Below are 18,409 nucleotides of genomic sequence, written 5' to 3'. Positions count from 1 at the left end.
TCTATATAGATTATGTCTCTATAAGTGGAAATGCATCTATGATTGAAATTTCAGACCTCTACCTATTTTCTAAGTGGGTGAACTTGCAAAATCACAAGGGGTGCAATTACATCTCCTCCTCAGTGTAATACAGTGCCCTCCATAATTATTGGCACCCCCGGTTAATTGCAGTAGAATACTGTCACACTGAAAATTTTAGGAAAATGTAACCTTCAACTCAAATGAATTGTAAGAAAATAAAAAAATCCCTGACTAAAAAATAATTATTTTTCATTAAATCACCTGTTCCACAATTATTGGCACCCTCATCAATTCCCAGGAAATAAATATAATTGAAGCATTTCTGTCATTTCTGCAGTAGTTTACAAAGTTCACCAGAGTATGTAGGAACATCTAATTAGTAATTCATCACTTCCCGTTTCCCTGGGGTATAAATATGACGTGACACAGAGGCCATTTCTCTTCTCCACTCTTAAACATGGGAAAGACAAAGGAACACAGCATACAAGTGAGGCAGATGTGCGTCGACCTTCACAGGTCAGGCAGAGGCTACAAGAAGATTGCCACTCAACTGCAGCTGCCCATATCCACTGTGAGAGGAATAATTAATACGTTCAAAACAACTGGAACAGTGGGAAACAAACCTGGACGAGGACCAAGTTTATTTTGCCACCACGCACAGTGAGGAGGATGGTAAGAGAAATCAAAAGATCTCCAAAGCTCACTGTTACAGAATCACAACAAATGGTAGCATCCTGGGGTCACAAAGTCTCCAAATCAACCATCAGGCGCTGTTTACACGCCAACAAGCTGTTTGGGAGGCATGCACGGAGATAACCTTTCCTCACTCATAATCATAAACGCAAACGTCTGGAGTTCGCCAAGCGGTATTGGGGCTTCAACTGGGACCGTGTGCTTTGGTCAGATGAGACCAAGATTGAGCTTTTTGGCAACAAACACTCTAAGTGGGTCTGGCGTCCCACGAAAGATGCACATGCTGAAAAGCACATCATACCCACTGTGAAGTATGGGGGTGGGTCAGTGATGCTGTGGGGCTGTTTCGCTTCAAAAGGCCCTGGGAACCTTGTTAGGGTGCATGGCATCATGAATGCTTTGAAATACCAGGACATTTTAAATCAAAATCTGTTGCCCTCTGCCCGAAAGCTGAAGATGAGTCGTCACTGGGTCTTTCAGCAAGACAGTGACCCTAAACATATAGCCAAATCTACACAGAAATGGTTCACCAGACACAAAATCAAGCTCCTCCCATGGCCATCTCAGTCCCCAGACCTCAACCCCATTGAAAACGTGTGGGATGCGCTGAAGAGGCGAGTATAGAGTAAGGGACCCAGGTCTCTGGATGATTTAGAGAGATTCTGCAAAGAGGAATGGCTGAAAATCCCTCTTTCTGTCTTTTCCCATCTTGTGAAACATTATAGGAGAAGATTAGGTGCTGTTTTGTTGGCAAAAGGGGGTTGTACAAAGTATTAACACCAGGGGTGCTAATAATTGTGACACACATTACTTGATGTCAAATAATTATTTCTTTATGTGGGATTTTTCCCCACTAAATAAATGCACTTGTATTGAAGGTTGAATTTTTCTTTTTTTCCATTAAGGTCCCATATTATTTAGGAAAAAAATATATTAGAAGCTAAAAAACGCATCTTAACCAGGGGTGCCAATAATTTCGGAGGGCACTGTAAGTGACGAAAAATTATGTTACACATCTATCATTATTAAAAATGATTCAAACCTTTTGCTATGGTTAAAAAAAAAAAAAGGCATTGACATGCTGTGTAAAGATTTGTTAGTTGATAGGAGAGCCCAAGAAGCAACACCCTTTTCGCACGCAGTCAATCATTGACCTGTTAACCACGTGCATGTCATTTAAATCCCAGCCTGCATCTTATGATGATAATGAACGCTTACTTACAACACTTTAAGTACTTTTAGTCAGACATGGCAGAACGAACATCTTTGGCTCTTCACATTGTGTGTCTCCTTTTTGGCGCCGTACTTTGCATGGTGAGACAATACTAAGAACTTGGGTTGAGTTCACCTGCAACTGGTTACATTATTTAAATGTATTTCTTGAATGTGTATCATGTTTTTATTCAGTTTGTGGTTTTACTTCTGCATGTATTTATAACTTTCTAAATGTTTTTTCCTTATGATAAAAAAATGTTTTCTTTATTTCTCCAGCCTACAGAATTATTACGAGGTAATTCACACAAGTCACATGGCAAAATTTCTTCCCCACTAGTCTAACGTTGAATTTTATTGCAGACTTTGATGTCGACGATGGACGAGATCTTGATATTTTTGAAATCAATGAAGGTACAGTATGTTGAGGGGTGAGCCCCACCCATTTTAAAAATTGTTTTACTTATGAATCGTTTCACTATTGTGGTTTGACCCCACAGAAGCCGGGTTAAATCTGGTCGAGGGTGATATTGTGCTGGGCAAGGTTTGTTTTCTTTATTGAATATTATTACCAGTGTGAAAGGTTAATAAGTCTTCCTCCTTCCACCTTTTGTTTTTTTAATCGACAGAAACAAAGTAGGAACTCCATATTAGGTGACGAGTACAGGTGGCCCACTACCATTCCGTACTTCATGGAAGATGACCTTGGTGAATGTTTACTAATGATATGCTTGTAGTTTATAATTTGGACTTCAATTAAGCTTTCTCTTTAATATGGAGTCAATATATATATATATTTTTTAAAATTGCTTTTGCGTACTTGGTCGCTGTAGTGAAAGGCCACAATATAAAAAAATGCAGAGGAAAACATTGCAACACTATTTTATCTTTCCGGTGCAGAAATCAATGCAAAAGGTGTGATCCTAAAGGCCTTTGAGCAGTATCGCCTCAAGACCTGCATTGACTTCAAGCCATGGAATGGTGAAGCTAACTACATCTCCATCTTTAAAGGCAGTGGGTAAGATGTCAGTTCTTTTTACGAGGGTTTTATTGGAGTCACGCTTGCCCTTAGGGGGGCAAATGTCATGGTGAAAGCACTTTATACATTATCATTATGGCTGGAACAATGCATAAATGCTTTAACTTGCTTACGGAAATAGAGTACCACAGTTTGTTGCTACAACAGAAAATGGTCAGGGAAGAATTATGGTAAGATAGTAATAAAGACGAATTTCCCCTTACCCACTGAAAGCTGCTTCTCCTCGGTGGGCAACCAGCGCGAGGGCAAGCAGTATCTGTCCATCGGCACAAACTGTGACCGCATCGCCACCATCGAACACGAGTTTTTGCATGCTTTGGGTTTCTGGCATGAGCAGTCCAGAGCAGACCGGGACGACTACGTGCAAATCATGTGGGACTACATTTCCGAGGGTAAGACGTAGCCTCATGATAGATTTGATTGATTTTAATTTTTGGGGGGACATAAGTTTGGAAATTGGGAAAAGAATATTTACAGTTATTTAGAAATTACATTGTATTAAAAAAAAAAAAAAACTGTAGTTGGTAATGTAAAGCACTGAAATTCTCCATGATAGCTTTGAGTCAGCTTTCATATTTAGGAGTTTTTCATTTTATATATATGTATTTAGTAACAGAAAAAATGTTCAACTCGCCGGCAGTGATAGTTTTTTCCCCGGTCGTAATTAAATTATATGATGGGAAACAACTTAAGCACTGTACTTTGTTATTCAATATCGTTCGTTTTATTTATTGCTTATGTGATAAAAGTGTTGTTGTTGCGATAAGAAATGATCACCATTGGGCCCTTGAATTGCTATTGCCATGTATGACTTTCAAATATGAATTTTATCAATACCTGCAATTAAATTTCATAGAACTTTGAGTAATTGTCCTATAAAGATATGCATGACACGTGTGTACAATGACTAGACAAAGTCCACACAACCTTGTTCAAATGTCAGGTTTTAAACTCTTCTTTTTTTGATCCCACAAAAACATTGGCATTTGAAGAGGGGTGTTTACACTTTTTACTTTTTTTGTAACGTGAGAGACTGCGTTTTGTGTCAAGGCCGAGAGCACAACTTCAACATCCACAACGACACCACCTCCAGCTCACTGGGCGTCCCCTATGATTACGGCTCCATGATGCACTACAGCAAGGGGGCTTTCAGCAAAGGCTCGGAATCCACCATCGTCACCAAGATCCCTGCATTTGCCGACGTCATCGGCCAGAGGATGGAGTTCAGTGACAGTGACCTGCTCAAGCTGTCCCGCCTCTACAACTGCAGTGAGAAGAGCGGCTTTTATTGACTTGTTGTCGACGTCGTTAATGAGCCATTCGACACAAACCCTGCGAGCTGACTTTACAACTGATCAAAGGTGACTTTTCTTCCAGCTCGGGGCTCAACCTTTTTGGACTCGTGTGATTTTGAAAGGGAGAACATCTGCGGGATGATTCAGGGGCCGGGAGATCAGAAGGACTGGGAAAGGATGGTCACAGCAACAGGAGGCCCCCGCACAGACTACTCCAACATGGGAAAATGCACCGGTTAGTGGAAAAAGACTGAATGAGGTGAACAATCTAATATCTCAGGTCCGGCATCTTATTAGCATCTGTCTTTAGGCTCCGGTTATTTCATGCACTTCAAAACAAGCATGGCCAACCTTGGTGACACAGCCCTCCTGGAGAGCCGAATCCTGTACCCCAAACGGGGCTACCAATGTTTGCAGTTCTTCTTCTACAACAGCGGAAGCCCTGAGGATTCGCTGGAGATCTTTGTGAGGGAGTATGACAAAGCCGACAATGCTGGGAGGCTGCGCTTTATCACCACCATTGATGGTCAGTACCACTTTGTTGTCTCACTACAGTACTATGGTACTTTAACCACACAACGGACTCACGGAAAACCCAAATTCTCCGAAACGTCTATTCATATTACCTCTTAACAACACACCCCTCTCACATATGCAAGTTTCCACCTCTCATCCACCCACGTGTTTTCCTTTTACATCCAAAGGAATAAGTGCGACGATAGCGAAATGTTCCTGCCCTGTCCAAATGTATCGTGTCACTGTCTTTGAGGTTCTTGTGCAGATTGTGAATTAAAAAATATGAATCCCACCATTATGACAGGAATCAGTACGATCATCTATCAATCTTCATCAACTAAGCTTTTGTGATCTAACAGGACCGCCTCAGGACCTGTGGCAGCTTCACCACGTCAGTCTAGACGCCACAAAGAAGTTCCGTGTGGTCTTCAAGGGAACCAAGCGAGGCGCTGGATCTTTAGGAGGACTATCTCTGGATGATATCAATATTGCAGAGATGGCATGTCCTGAGTTTGCATGGCGTGTGAAGAACTTCAGCCATGTCATGGAGAACACACCCACTGGCGAAGCAATATTTAGTCCACCCTTCACCTCCAAGGAGGGCTACACCTTCCAAATGACGCTCTACCCCAGCGGGAGAACCGACTCTCCTGGGCAAATGGCAGCCTACGCCAACCTGGTGGCCCGCGAGGGGGACAGCGGGCAGGAATGGCCTTGCCCCTGGAAGCAAATGACCATGATGCTGATGGACCAGAACCCTCACATCCAGAAGCGCATGTCCAACCAGCGCAGTGTCACCACTGATCCCTGGCAGATGTCATCTTCAGGTTCGCACGTGAAAACCACTCTTCTTGTAAGCGACTCGTGTTTTGACATTTACTCTGTTCGTCAGGTGACCAGTTCTTCTGGGACGACCCTCGGAAGGTGGGCGTCGAGGTGACTGACGCGGACGGCTCCAAATACTTTCGAGGACCCGGCTCTGGTACTTCGGCGTACATCACCCACCTGAGAGCCAGGAGCAGGGACTTCATAAAGGGGGGAGACGCCATTTTTCTCCTCAGCATGGAAGGTAAAAGTCCTAATCATAAGTGTCTTTAGGGAAGATTTTGAAGTGTCGTGTGCATGTGTTGGTCATTTTAACCAATGCAGAGTGTATGCATCCCATTGCACAAAACCCATTGAGGCGTTCAGGTTGGTGAATAAACGGGATGTAAATGCCTTTTATTTTTACAAGGTACTATTCAGTCATTAAACGATTAATCGGATAAATGTCACTTTTTTCATTTACCTTCAAAATTTACCTTGAAGTTGTTTTAGGCATGTTGCAAGCAACAATGAAGACAAAATGAATGACTATTTCATTCAAAAATAATATTTTATTACAGCTTCCTGACTTAACTGCAGTCTACAACTGTATCGATTATCAAATTGTTGGCAACTAATTTGTTAATCGATTTATTCGATTAGTTGTTGCAGCCTTATTAAGAAGCTAGTTTAAACGGTAAGCATGTCTGAAAATTGGCAAAAATGTGTTTTCCAAAGTAAAAGCAGATTTTTGTTCATGTCCTACTTTGACTTAACAAAAACATCATGAAAAAATCTGATAATATTTACAACTGAGAAGTTATAAGTATGCTATAATTTCAAGAATTTATAAAAGTTTAAGGTGGAGAAGGTCCTAAACCAGGGGTGGGCAAACTATTCCACAAAGGGCCACAGTGGGTGCAGGTTTTTGTTGCAACCCATTAAGAGGACACATTTTCACCAATCTGCTGTTTTATAAGTGCAATCAGTCGATTGCAGTCAGGTGCTTCTCATTTCTGCGGAAACCTAATTGGTTAAACTATCTGTGCTGGGTCAGTTGGAACAAAGACCAGGTCCCACTGCGGCCCTCGAGGACCGGTTTGCCCACCCCTGTCCTAAACGATTAATTGGTTATCAAAATAGTTGTCAATTAATTTGCTAATCGACTAATGTAGTTTTCGGTCTATAATGCGCACCTGACTAAGCCGCCACCCACCAAATTTAAAACGAAAACGGAATTTGTTCATCGATAAGCCGTTCTGGACTACAAGCCGCAGCTGTCCTCACTGCATAATGTCATATTTACAGCAAAAGATCTTAAGTGGTAACACTTTATTGGACAGCGGCAACAAAAGACTGTCATAGGACCAAATGAACCACCATGAAGCGTTGAATCAATTGGCTGCAGAGCTTCAATGCTTCAAGAAGCTTCATTTAGCCATCACTGCTCCCTTGGGGGATGACAGTCAACCTCTGCTGCCACCCGTTTGTCAACACTGTTGTCGTCCAACATGCCTGCTAGCATGCATTGCAGTGCTACAGACAAAATTAATATTCTGTACTAATTATTTCTTCCGTTATTGTTCCAGTTGTTTCATTAGTGCTAGTTATGGTATTTGGTAACACTTTATTTAACAATGGCACCATAAGACTGTCATAAGACAATCATAATTAGCATTGATGAATGCTTGAAACAAATGTCATTTGGTGTCATCCGGGAAATTTCCTCACTTTTTAATGGATGTAAAGGATCCAAATTGGACATAAATTGAGTTAGTGACAAAATATGCCAGGTGACACTGAATGAAATCTGTCAAAAGCATTCAGTAATGCCCATGATAGTGTCATGTCATAATTATGACAATCTTATGATGCTGCTGTCAAATAAAGTGTTACCTATTAACCCAAATAGATCACCAAAGAAGTTGCACTGGACTATAAGCCACAGGATTCAAAATGAGGGGAAAAAAGTAGCGGTTTATAGTCCGAAAATTACACTAGTTGTTGATTGATCGATTGTTGCTCCTCTAGTACTAATGTATACACAGGATCTATTTGTTAACAAAAAAAAAAAATCACGTCTTGATTTATATATTGACAACATGAAAAAATATAAATGTTAAAATAAAAAATAAAACCACTTTTTTTTTTTTTTTCAATATTCTTAGTAGTGTTAAGACAAACAGAATATTTGCAAGCTAAACTTCTCTGACGGCAATCTTAGTCAAATTTAGGGATACTTTAACCGCAAATGCCCAGGGGTCAACAATACCCTTGAAACTAAAATGTTGTTCATTCTTACAAATAAATGGGAAGGACTATCCATTTTATATGCACCCCTAAAAAAACACACTTACTCAAATGACTATTTTATACTTTATAATCAGTATTTTTCCATCTATGTAAAGACACTGATCAATTGAGTGATTTTGTTTCACAACAAAGTATTACTAACTGCAATTACAGTCATCCAACTATTGCAGCTTTTGTATTCACCTAAATCCAATAAAACATCCCTCTTATTTGCTCTCCCACTTTAGATGTGTCTCATCTGACTGATAGCCAACCACTGCCCAGCGCCACCCCTCCACCCATGAGTACTTCCAGCACAGAGTCACCCCCGAATGTCTGCACAGGTGTGCTGTGCCAGAATGACGGCGTGTGCATAGAGGAATATGGGAAGCCTGTTTGTAGGTGAGTGGTTCAAGTACTAAGCTGATAAATGTGGCCGTCATCATCAAGCCACGAACCATATTTATCACAGAATTACTAATGGTGACATAGTGAAACATTGCATTTTATATTGATTGTAATTACATCTACAGGCGCCCCAAATCTTGCAGTTGGTGAATGTATAACCCCACTGCAACACAGCATATGCTCTGCGTTTTACTATTCCTGACAGGTTTACGAGCAGCTATAAATGTCAAAAAGAAACTTCATTCGGCAACTTTAAATAGAAAAACTGCAACCTGTCTGTGGGTTTGCAATCAGGAAACACAATCTTGACGAATGCAGATAAGTTGTTAGTGCTGGTGAAGCTTATCATATAATGATATGATTGGTCTCTAACCTTCCCACTCACTTCAGGTGTGCCGCTGGGGACGATTGGTGGTTCTATGGCGACAGCTGCCAGCACAGAGGTTCAACGGCAGACAACAGCACCGTCGCCCTGGCCTCCTCGCTCTCAGTGCTAGGCGTCATGTTGGTGGTGACCATCACAACTGCTGTTTGCCTTAAGAAGAAGTACAAGAAGCGTAGTAGTGGGAACGACCTGGTCCTACAGAACATGAGCAAACCAGCATGAACTCTGAAAGATCAAAAAGGACAAAGTCAAATGAGTCACTGTTTTTCAGATAAGTAAAATGATCTTACTGCTGTATGAGTTTGCCTCTTGCTGGCCACTCAATGTAAATACACCTATGCCTGTGATCTTTTCATCAAGCAACACTCGGGACATTTGAGTTTATATTCACAAATTTAAAATTTATTATACCAAAGACGAGAACATTTGTGTAGTCTCTTATTCATGTGGATATATATATATTTGTTTGTATTACTGAAGTCGACACGATCATGCCGGTGGTAACAATTACTGTTGGAGGAGGCTGTTATGAAAATAGAATGTCAATCTCCATATGTGTGTGAAAAAAATAAAAAAAAAAAATAAAAAAAATATCAGTCTATTAGTGTTTATTAGATACAGTGTTGACTACAGAACATCAAAATCAAACAAAGAGGGGGAAAAGTGTGTTGCTGTTGTTGTTGCTGCCTGGCATGTTTTGAACTGCGATTGCACATATGTGTGTTGTTGTTTTCAAGTGTGTCTAAAGTTATATTTAAAAAAAAAAAAAACAGGAAAAAAAGGGGGGGGCATGGTCAACCTCCATAACAGCAAACGCCCACACATCCTCCACTAAAACCTTCACCGACATTGATCCTTTAAAAGTATCTGTATACAACATTTCTCTTATTTACAATCATTGGAAAAAGGAAAACACAAATCACCATTTCTCTCAGAGAAGATTAGTAAAAGTGACTGAGTCACCATATAGAGTATGCAACTCCTAGGAGTTAGTATTCATAGTTTCTACAAAAAAATAAAATAAAAGGTCTATGCCATTTTACAGGCTGATAGCCAGGATTTACTGAAGAAATACAGTATCTTAAGTGCCCTATCTACAACCGTTACGTGTGGCATTACCGGTGTACCATTCCACAAAGAAGAGGGTAAAAGATGATGTCACTCTAAAAAAAAAGGTTCCGTCTGCTTTTCAGTGAAATGATATGGTGAGTTCAAACAAGTTCAAGCAAAGTGAGGAATGCATATTAACCCGTGTGATTAAAAGAACTAGTACTGCTAACTGGCGGTTCTTTAAAAAAGAGAAGGGGAAAAAACAATGTTCCATTGCTTGTGCAAACACAAGAGGATGTTCACGACAATCCAGTTTCTTAAAGGGCTCATCTGCATGTTTTTTTTTCTAGTGGGGATCTGCTGAGAAGAAAAAAATTGCACAGGAAGAGAAAGGCAGATTGGAAAATAAGTATGGAGTCATCAGTGGGTGCTTGTAGTCATGGTGATGGTGGCAGGATATTCGAGTGCATGCTGAGATGACGCTGAAACAGGTATCCTAGAGCGGGGTGTCAAAGTAATCCGCAGGCTGCTCTGTCCCAGGTGGCTTCTGCTGCTTCTGCTGATGCTGCTTCATGATTTCCTTCACCTCCTCCTCCAGCTCAGGGGGAATGATGAACTGGTCGTCCGGGTCGGGCTGCGCCGGGGCGGTGAAATAACCACCAGATTTCTTAGAGGGGGCATCAGCAGCCACCTCGATGAGGTTGTGACTCTTCTCCTGGCGTGCTACTGAACCGTTGACTCTCCTCTTTCCAAACGCCGCCTTTGTTCCGTCGCCGCCGCTTTGCCACGCCTCATCCGACCCGTTCTCTGCCACAGCTAGGCTCATGTCCACGCTTTCATCCGGAGGTTCGGGGGTGCACGGCGGTGGCGGAGGAGGAGGCGGCGGGAGAGTAAGGAGGCCGTGCTCCTGGCCTGAGGAGGACTCTGTTTTGAGGCAGTGAACGTCCGCTTCGACTTCTACACGGCTGCCGTTAGAGAAAACACCGGCGATGGGCTCTTCATCCTCGCTGTCCAGCCCGTTGTCTGATAGGGCGCTGGAGAAGGTGGCGCTCGACAGCTGCCGCTGGAAGGAGCTCGCCAGACAGGCGGGGTGAAGGGTGCGGCAGCCGCGGATTGGAGGCAGCTCAGGACCGGTGAACAGCAACTGGCAGGGCTGGGCAACGGCATGGGCCTGCTGGTGCTGCAGTGTCACGGGGTGGGCCTGGTGGTGCTGGTGCAGATGAGGGTGGTGGCCCTGTTCCTGCAGGAGCATCAGGGAACTCTGCGGTGGCTCATCGGACGAAGCCGTGGAGCCCACCTCGCTGCTCATCTCGCTGGTGCTGATCTCGCTGCTCATCTCGCTGCAGGACGACGGCGGCACGGGCAGAGAGCCGTCCGAGGGACGCTCCTTGGAGGAGGATGGTGGGTAAGGGCCCAGACCGGGACTGGGGGGTGGCCGGGGGGGCTCTGAGCAGCAACAGGGGCAGCAGTCTTCTGTCACGCTGAGCTGGACCACCACAGCGCTGATGCTGTCGGTGCAGCCATAGCCCTGCGCCAGCGTGCATAGCTTTTTGGCAGCGGCCAGGCCGTCCGGCACGTTGCGCACCGCCTCCACCGCTTCGCCGGGGGAAACTGCATCCCATAATCCGCGGCTGCCCAAAATGAAAAATTCGTCCTGCGATGTGAGCGTGACCGTCTGCACGTAGGGAGATGGGATGACGGAAGGATACAGGAAGGAGTAGCCCATGATGCGCGTTGAATCTGTCACACCGTTGACCTTGTTGTCCTGTGGAGGAAGGGGATGGGGGATTAACCTTTGCCAAACCACAAGCTAGTTCAAATCATGTACACAGCCATTCAAGTGTCTAAAAAGTGTGACGATCACACATTTTCCATGTTAATTTTTACCTCTGTGACAATAGCTCGATGCTGCCTGATGCGGTGGTATTCCTCCTCGAGGCCAACATTGTGGAGCATGGACAGGGCGAGAGGCTTCCCGTTGCGGCACAGGATGGCCTGACACTTGCCCACATTGGCAGCCGTCAGAACGAAGCAGCCGCTGGGGTCAGTAGGATCGTGGCGGATGTGACACAGAGCCGCCGAGCCGCCCAGCTTCTGACCGGCAGTTCCCAGCTTCCTGAGATTTCGACAAGGAAGTGGCATTAATTACACTGCAAAAACACAACTCTTTAAAACTAGTTCAATTCCCTTGTTTTCATTGTGAATCCACCAGAAATAAGAAAACTTATCTGGCAGTACTTCAAGTAAATTTTACATTTCTTGAAATAAGAAAAATAGCTAGCTGAAAATAAGCTTAACAGACTTATTTTAAGAAATAAATTAGTATATTTAATCTTACAAAAAATCTTCGTTTGTCCAAAATGTTCATAATTCAAGAAAAGATATTGTTCAAAACATTATTTGAAAGCAATTTTTTTCTTGATTAAGGTGAAAATTTACCAACACTTAGATGTACGGACCATTACTTAGTGATAATCTGACACATTAATCTGCTAACTAATCTTTAACACTAAAAAAAAGTCAAAAATTATTTGTCTTGATTTAAAAAAAAAAAAAAAAAAAAAAAAATGATTAAGACGTTATAATTTCTGTGTACGGGTTGATCATTTTCATTCTATCAATTTGCTCATAGGTATACAAATGAACTATGGCCACTAGATGGGAGCAATTTGTCTCTTTTGGATGTTCAGAGCCTAAGCTTCAGAGGAACTAGGGAGGAGCAAATTGAGGGAAAATGGCACAGCTCTGTGAACAGGACGGTACCTTAAAAAGTTGCTGCTGACCACACAAAACATTTGCCAAGGTTGAAGAGTATCACAAAAGAACGATGATGTCGATCATTAAGATTAAATGGTGAAAGTGATAACAGAACAGATCACTGGACCACCGAAGCAATTACCACGTTCCCGTGCTAATAAGAGTTGGCATTGCAGTTCATCGCAGCCCATCGTCAAGAAAAGATATACTGTATTTAGACAAGTTGGAACAGTGTTTCTCTAACAAGACAAAATGTCAAAACAGCGCTTAATTTTTGTTTTGTTTTTTTGGCATTACTGTTCAGATGTTTGAGGTGTCACTAAATCAAATATACAGTGGTATGAAAAAGTATCTGAACATTTTGGAATTTCTCACATTTCTGCATAAAATCTCTATCAAATGTGATATGATCTTTGACAAAATCACACAGATGAAAAAACTGTCTGCTTTAAATAAAACCACCCAAATATTTATAGTTTTTCATATTTTAATGAGGATAGTATGCAAACAATGACAGAAGGGGTAAAAATAAGTAAGTGAACAATAACATTTAGTATTTTGTGCCCCCCTTTGGCAGCAATAACTTCAACCAAACGCTTCCTGTTGCAGCAGATCAGTCTGGCACATCGATCAGGATTAATCTGCTGTAGTTCAGTCAGACTCCTGGGATGTGTGTGGCATGATTCGCTGTCTTTTAGGTCATGCCACGGCATCTCAATGGGATTCAAGTCTGGGCTTGGACTTGGCCACTCCAGAATGTGTATTTTGTTCTTCTGAAACCATTCTGAAGTTGATTTACTTCTGTGTTTTGGATCATTGTCTTATTGCAGCATCCATCCTCTTTTTAGCTTCAACTGTCTGATAGACGGCCTCAGGTTTTCCTGCAAAACATCCTGATGAACTTTTGAATTCATTCTTCCATTAATGATTGCAAGTTGTCCAGGCCCTGAGGAAGCAAAACAGCCCCAAATCATGATGCTCCCTCTACCATGCTTTACGGTGGGGATGAGGTGTCGATGTTGGCGAGCTGTTCCATTTTTCCTCCACATGTGACGTTGTGTGTAGGCATGTGCCGGTATGAGATTTTCACGGTACGATAACCGTGAGCAAAAATACCGCGGTTTCACGGTATCACGGAATTGCAATTATAGCTCCAAAATTTTGAGATGTATGGGTTTAAAAAAAAATAAATAAATACAATCCATTGAACAGGATTTTTTAAAAAACATATTAGCAAATTGGAACATGAATATAATGTGAAAATAAATAAACAAAAAATAACAAATATTTTATATAAAATTAAAATAAATAGAACCTAGACTATACCCACAGCCACAGCTCAAGTTGCTCAATATTAGAGTAAGAACAAAATAATTGCTATAAAGAGTAAAAAGACTCCTAAATAAAATTAAAAATATATACTGTATGACTTTTTTTGAGGGGGGAAGCTCAAGTGAAGTTTCGCCATTTTCAGCCACTTTGTCAACTCTAGTCTACATGATGCCATGCCTTTGTGTTAAAAAGAACAAAGAATTCATAAGTTAATAAGTTAGTTAAAAATGTATAAGTTAGTTTTATAAATTAGTTAAAATGTAACTATTGTTGAGGAAAGGTTTCATCTTAAAAAAAAAAAAAAAAAAAAAAAAAAAAAAAGTGAGGAGTGAGACTTCCTTTCCCAATTAGCGATCTTTGACGCAATTCTTTTTCTTTCCCCCCTTCATTCAAGCTTGTCTCTCACTCAGCGGCTGTGAGACATAAAACCTCGACGAAGTTGGTCTTCCAGCTTAGCCTAGGCTAACATTCGTCTTTTTAAGTTTTAGTTAGTTTGTATATTGAATTTGAAAGGAAAATGTGCGTTTTGTTTTTGGCGAACTTTTTAATGGTGCTACTGATATCCTGTTGAACCTAATCACAAGTGGAAAAATACAATTGTACAACGTTTTAAATGTATTCATTTGTATATTTCACCTCGATTTGAGAGCTCAATAAGTTGAAGAAAAGTACGCCTTGTGTTTGGAGGATTTGTTTTTGGGTTTGCTGGCTGTTTAGCAGAATAGCATCACTGACACTCACGGCAACAAACGGGAAGGGGTGAGCGCTGCCGCACCAAGCCACTTCGGCTGCATTTTGGCACATGAAAAATAGCGAATACCGTACTAAGGTATGACGGAAAATTTTAGTGGTTTTGAAACCGCGACGTTTTCACACCACGGTAAACCGTGAAACCGGTAACCGACACATGTCTAGTTGTGTGTTACACCCAAACAATTCAACTTTGGTTTCATTAGTCCACAAAACTTCTGTGGCGTGTCCAAGTGCCTTTTTGCGAACATTAAACGAGCAACAATGTTTTTTGAGACAGCAGTGGCTTCCTCCGTGGAGTCCTCCCATGAACTCCATTCTTGGCCATAGTTTTACATATAGTTGATGTGTGCACGAAGATATTGGACTGTGCCGGTGATTTCTGTAAGTCTTTAGCAGACACTCTAGGGTTCTTTTTTTACCTCTCTTAGAGTATTCTGCACTTAACTCATCATCTGGCATCATCTTTGGTGGAGGGCCAATCCTTGGGAGAGAAGCAACAGTGCCAAACTCTCTCCATTTGTAGACAACTTCTCTGACTGTCGACTGATGAACATCCAGACTTTTAGAGATGATTTTGTATCCTTACCCAGCTTCATACAAATCAACAATCCTTGATCGCAGGTCTTCAGACAGCTATTTTGACCGAGCCATGATGCATATCAGACAATGCTTCTCATCAAGACAATTCTTACCAGGTGTGTGTTTTATAGTGGGCAGTGTAGCTTTAAACCACTCATCAGTGATTGGGCACACACCTGACTTAAATTATTTGGTAAAAATTGGTTTTAAGTCTCCTTCGGAAGAGGGTTCACGTACTTATTTCCCCCCCTTCTGCGATTGTTTCCATGCTATCCTCATTAACATATGAAAATCTATAAATGTTTGGGTGGTTTTAGTTACAGCAGACACTGTTTTTACATCTGTGTGATTTTGACAAAGCTCAGATAACATTTGATGGTGATTTTATGCAGAAATGTGAGAAATTCCAAAAGGTTCAGATACTTATTCATACTACTGTAGTGCTGGACAAAGCTGCACACCCCTCTTTTTTCCTCTCCAAAATAGTTAATTGGGTGAAAACAACACATTTTTATCCAGCTTTATCTAGCTGCTTTAAAAGAGTGAAGTTTTGGGAGGACATTAGCTGTGACTCAAATCCCAAACTTCAGCTGGGTGAAGCAGGCATGCTAACTATTGTGCTGCTTAAAACAAAGTACTATTCAACTTTTTCAGACAGAAAAATGACCTTTGCATGACAAGAAAGGTGTTGGTCATGTAGTCCTCTTCACTCTTGTTCTTGTGCACCTCCTCCGCCAGCACATCATTCATAGTACACTGTAAAAGGTAGGGGACCTCCACGTTCCTGTCGCCATCGAACACCCCATACAGAGCCTCACGACTCCCGCAGAATCTGTTCACTGAGAGTGCCGCCACGCAGAGTCTAGAATGTAAAAATAAATAATGGCCGTCCTGTTATTGAACAGATCCTTTACTTGCTTATCGATTCTTGAGCATGCTGATAACCATGGTTACATCATTCCAACCAGCCAATTGAGCAACAGCGGCATGTATAGCTCACCTCTATTTGTCCATCGAAGAGAAGATGTTTAAGCACGTTTTTAACCACCAGCCTCAATAAACTAGTCAGGCTCCACTTGTTATTTCCCACCTCCATTATTGACTAATTAAACTCACTTGTTTTTGACGCCCGAGGCCTCCGTGTAACCATGACTCCACACGGCGGGACCGCCAGGTGCCTCGTTCGATGAGAAGGTCGGCGGTGGATCAATACGAAAGCAGCGAATATTACTGAAAGAGCAACAAGAAGTAGATTAAATTCACTTGTTTTGTGTAATAGAGAGAAAGGGAAAAAACAAAGAGAAAAACGTGCAAAATCCCCAAACCAAGGGGCAGGCAGCCTTGGGCAGACAACTTTGCTCGCCCCAGCTCTGTGAAACAGTGCTAATGTTGAATATATGCAATAAGTCAATTAATCACACGGTAAATAAAAATTAGTGCGGTCATTTTCCCGGCTGCGATTTATCGCCGAGTGTGTGCATACATTTATGCATGCTTGTGTGTGTTTATTGCATGTGAGACTCCAGTTCCTTTCACAGACGTTAATAGGTCATCAACACACCACAGAATTAAAGTTCAGACATACAAAATAAGGAAACATATCCATATTAAACATTGTAAAACGTTGGCATTGCTACATTGATGCTAATGGAAAAAAGACAATGCACTAACCACTTTAGCCTGCTATAAAACATTGGCATTGTCTTCTCCAAAATGCAAACTTGAGGTTAAAAGGTGACACTTCAAACATGATAACTCGCTGAATTATAGCATTTTCAAATGTTGCGGAAAAGAAGAAAAAAAACTATATTACTGACACCACATGCATGACAAAAATAGAAGACAAGTGCACTTTTTTTTTTTTTTGTAAACAGTGTAAAGCTTACGGCTAGCAGCTTAGCGAATGTACTTCCAGTGAACATTTAAAAATAAAAGCATGTCATGTTCAAAATGTAAATAAAGATTCCTGGAGTTAATCTCACATATGGCAAGATTCTACATTAAGAATAGCTTTAAAATGACACCCATTATGAAAAATCTGATTGGCAGTGAATAATTTGGCTTCAAATTTGCTAATATGCACACTTTGAAGGTAGGCATGTGATGGTTACCGGTTCCAATGTATACTGTGGTATGAAAACGTCAAGGTTTCAAAACCACAAAAATTTTCCATCACACCGTCCCTACAGTATTAGCTTTTTTATGTCTCAAAAATGCAGGGTTCACCACTCCCCCTTAAGTTGTTGCTCAGTGTCAGTGTTGCCGGAGGACATAAAACACCTGAACTTTTTCCCCCCATCGAAGAAAACAAAGTCGCTGGTATGGGAATACTTCAAAATAAAACATTTTAGAGCTGCAATTGCAATACCGTGATACCGTAAACTGTGATATTTTTGCTTAAGGTTATCATACCGTCATAATCACATGCCTATTTGGCGGACAAGATGACAGTCATTTTGGATAGATTAAACACTTTTTTATGGGCTCTAATTGGCAGAGAACAAAAATGGCATTTGGTTTCTCACCTGTTTTATATTCTGCCCTTCACTACCTTTCAAATGACTCGTTATGCATAGTTTTTTTTTATATTAATACTATTTTTAATATTTATTATCGTAGTTTTATTTAATAATAACCATTAATTGTATTTGATTGGGTGATTTATTAGGATGTATTGTCACTACAATAGTGGTTGAATTGGTTTAACAAAATTTAACAATAATATCGCATATCAGCAATAATTTATGAGAAAATATATCGCCCACTAAAATTTGAAATTGCAACAGGCATAAAAAGTACATTTTAAAAAATCAAGTTACTTGAGTTGCTCGAGGGTCTTATGGTCCAGGTTGAGACGTGGGTTTCCAGTCAAATCCAGTTCCTGAAGCTTGGGTGGCAGATTCTCTGGAAGCGTGATTTCACTCAGCTCGTTGCAGCTCAGATCCACACACTGACATGAAGAAGACGCATAAATACTCGCACAGAACACGAATGCCTCATATGGCCTGTAGACTAACTACAAGTGCACAATGGTAGAATCTAGTTTTTGTGCTTTATTCGGTGCAGGTGTAGTCAATGTTTCCTTGATGGCCTTACTTTCATTTCCATTAGCTGCATGACCTCGGGGAAGACCTCAATGGAGTTGGAGTGGGCGATGAGAGTGTGCATACGCCGGCAGTTCATGATGGTGGTGGGCACAGTTTTTAGAGTGTTGCCACTAAGGTCCACCTCCTCCAGTTCTTCCAGTTTGGCCATTTTGCTAAAGGAGTAAGA

At 41.4% G+C, this 18,409-nt stretch overlaps 2 protein-coding genes across 2 annotated transcripts in view; one reads left to right on the top strand and one right to left on the bottom strand.

Moving 5' to 3' along the window:
• The first annotated feature begins 478 nt into the window (after positions 1-478).
• Positions 479-9,183, top strand: mep1bb (meprin A subunit beta b). Its single transcript, XM_057856511.1, has 14 exons — positions 479-508; positions 633-693; positions 2,239-2,340; positions 2,427-2,470; positions 2,556-2,634; positions 2,827-2,944; positions 3,179-3,357; positions 4,016-4,234; positions 4,343-4,495; positions 4,571-4,786; positions 5,136-5,603; positions 5,669-5,845; positions 8,121-8,274; positions 8,671-9,183. Exons 1-14 carry the CDS (start codon positions 479-481, stop codon positions 8,885-8,887), a joined length of 2,217 nt encoding a protein of 738 aa, XP_057712494.1. The 3' UTR covers positions 8,888-9,183.
• A 52-nt stretch (positions 9,184-9,235) lies between these two features.
• phlpp1 (PH domain and leucine rich repeat protein phosphatase 1) overlaps positions 9,236-18,409 on the bottom strand; it is a 99,194-nt gene continuing 90,020 nt past the window's right edge. The window contains exons 13-18 of the mRNA XM_057857946.1: positions 18,233-18,395; positions 17,956-18,086; positions 16,253-16,366; positions 15,804-15,998; positions 11,603-11,831; positions 9,236-11,480 (exon numbers count right to left, since the gene is read on the bottom strand). Of these exons, the coding sequence (XP_057713929.1) occupies positions 10,212-11,480; positions 11,603-11,831; positions 15,804-15,998; positions 16,253-16,366; positions 17,956-18,086; positions 18,233-18,395 (2,101 nt within the window). The 3' untranslated portion in view covers positions 9,236-10,211. The remainder of the gene's footprint in view (positions 11,481-11,602; positions 11,832-15,803; positions 15,999-16,252; positions 16,367-17,955; positions 18,087-18,232; positions 18,396-18,409) is intronic.

This window comes from Corythoichthys intestinalis, chromosome 14, assembly GCF_030265065.1.
Source record: "Corythoichthys intestinalis isolate RoL2023-P3 chromosome 14, ASM3026506v1, whole genome shotgun sequence".
NCBI lineage: Eukaryota > Metazoa > Chordata > Actinopteri > Syngnathiformes > Syngnathidae > Corythoichthys > Corythoichthys intestinalis.
Note: the sequence above shows the minus strand (reverse complement) of the source record. Positions and strands in the feature narration are given on the sequence as shown.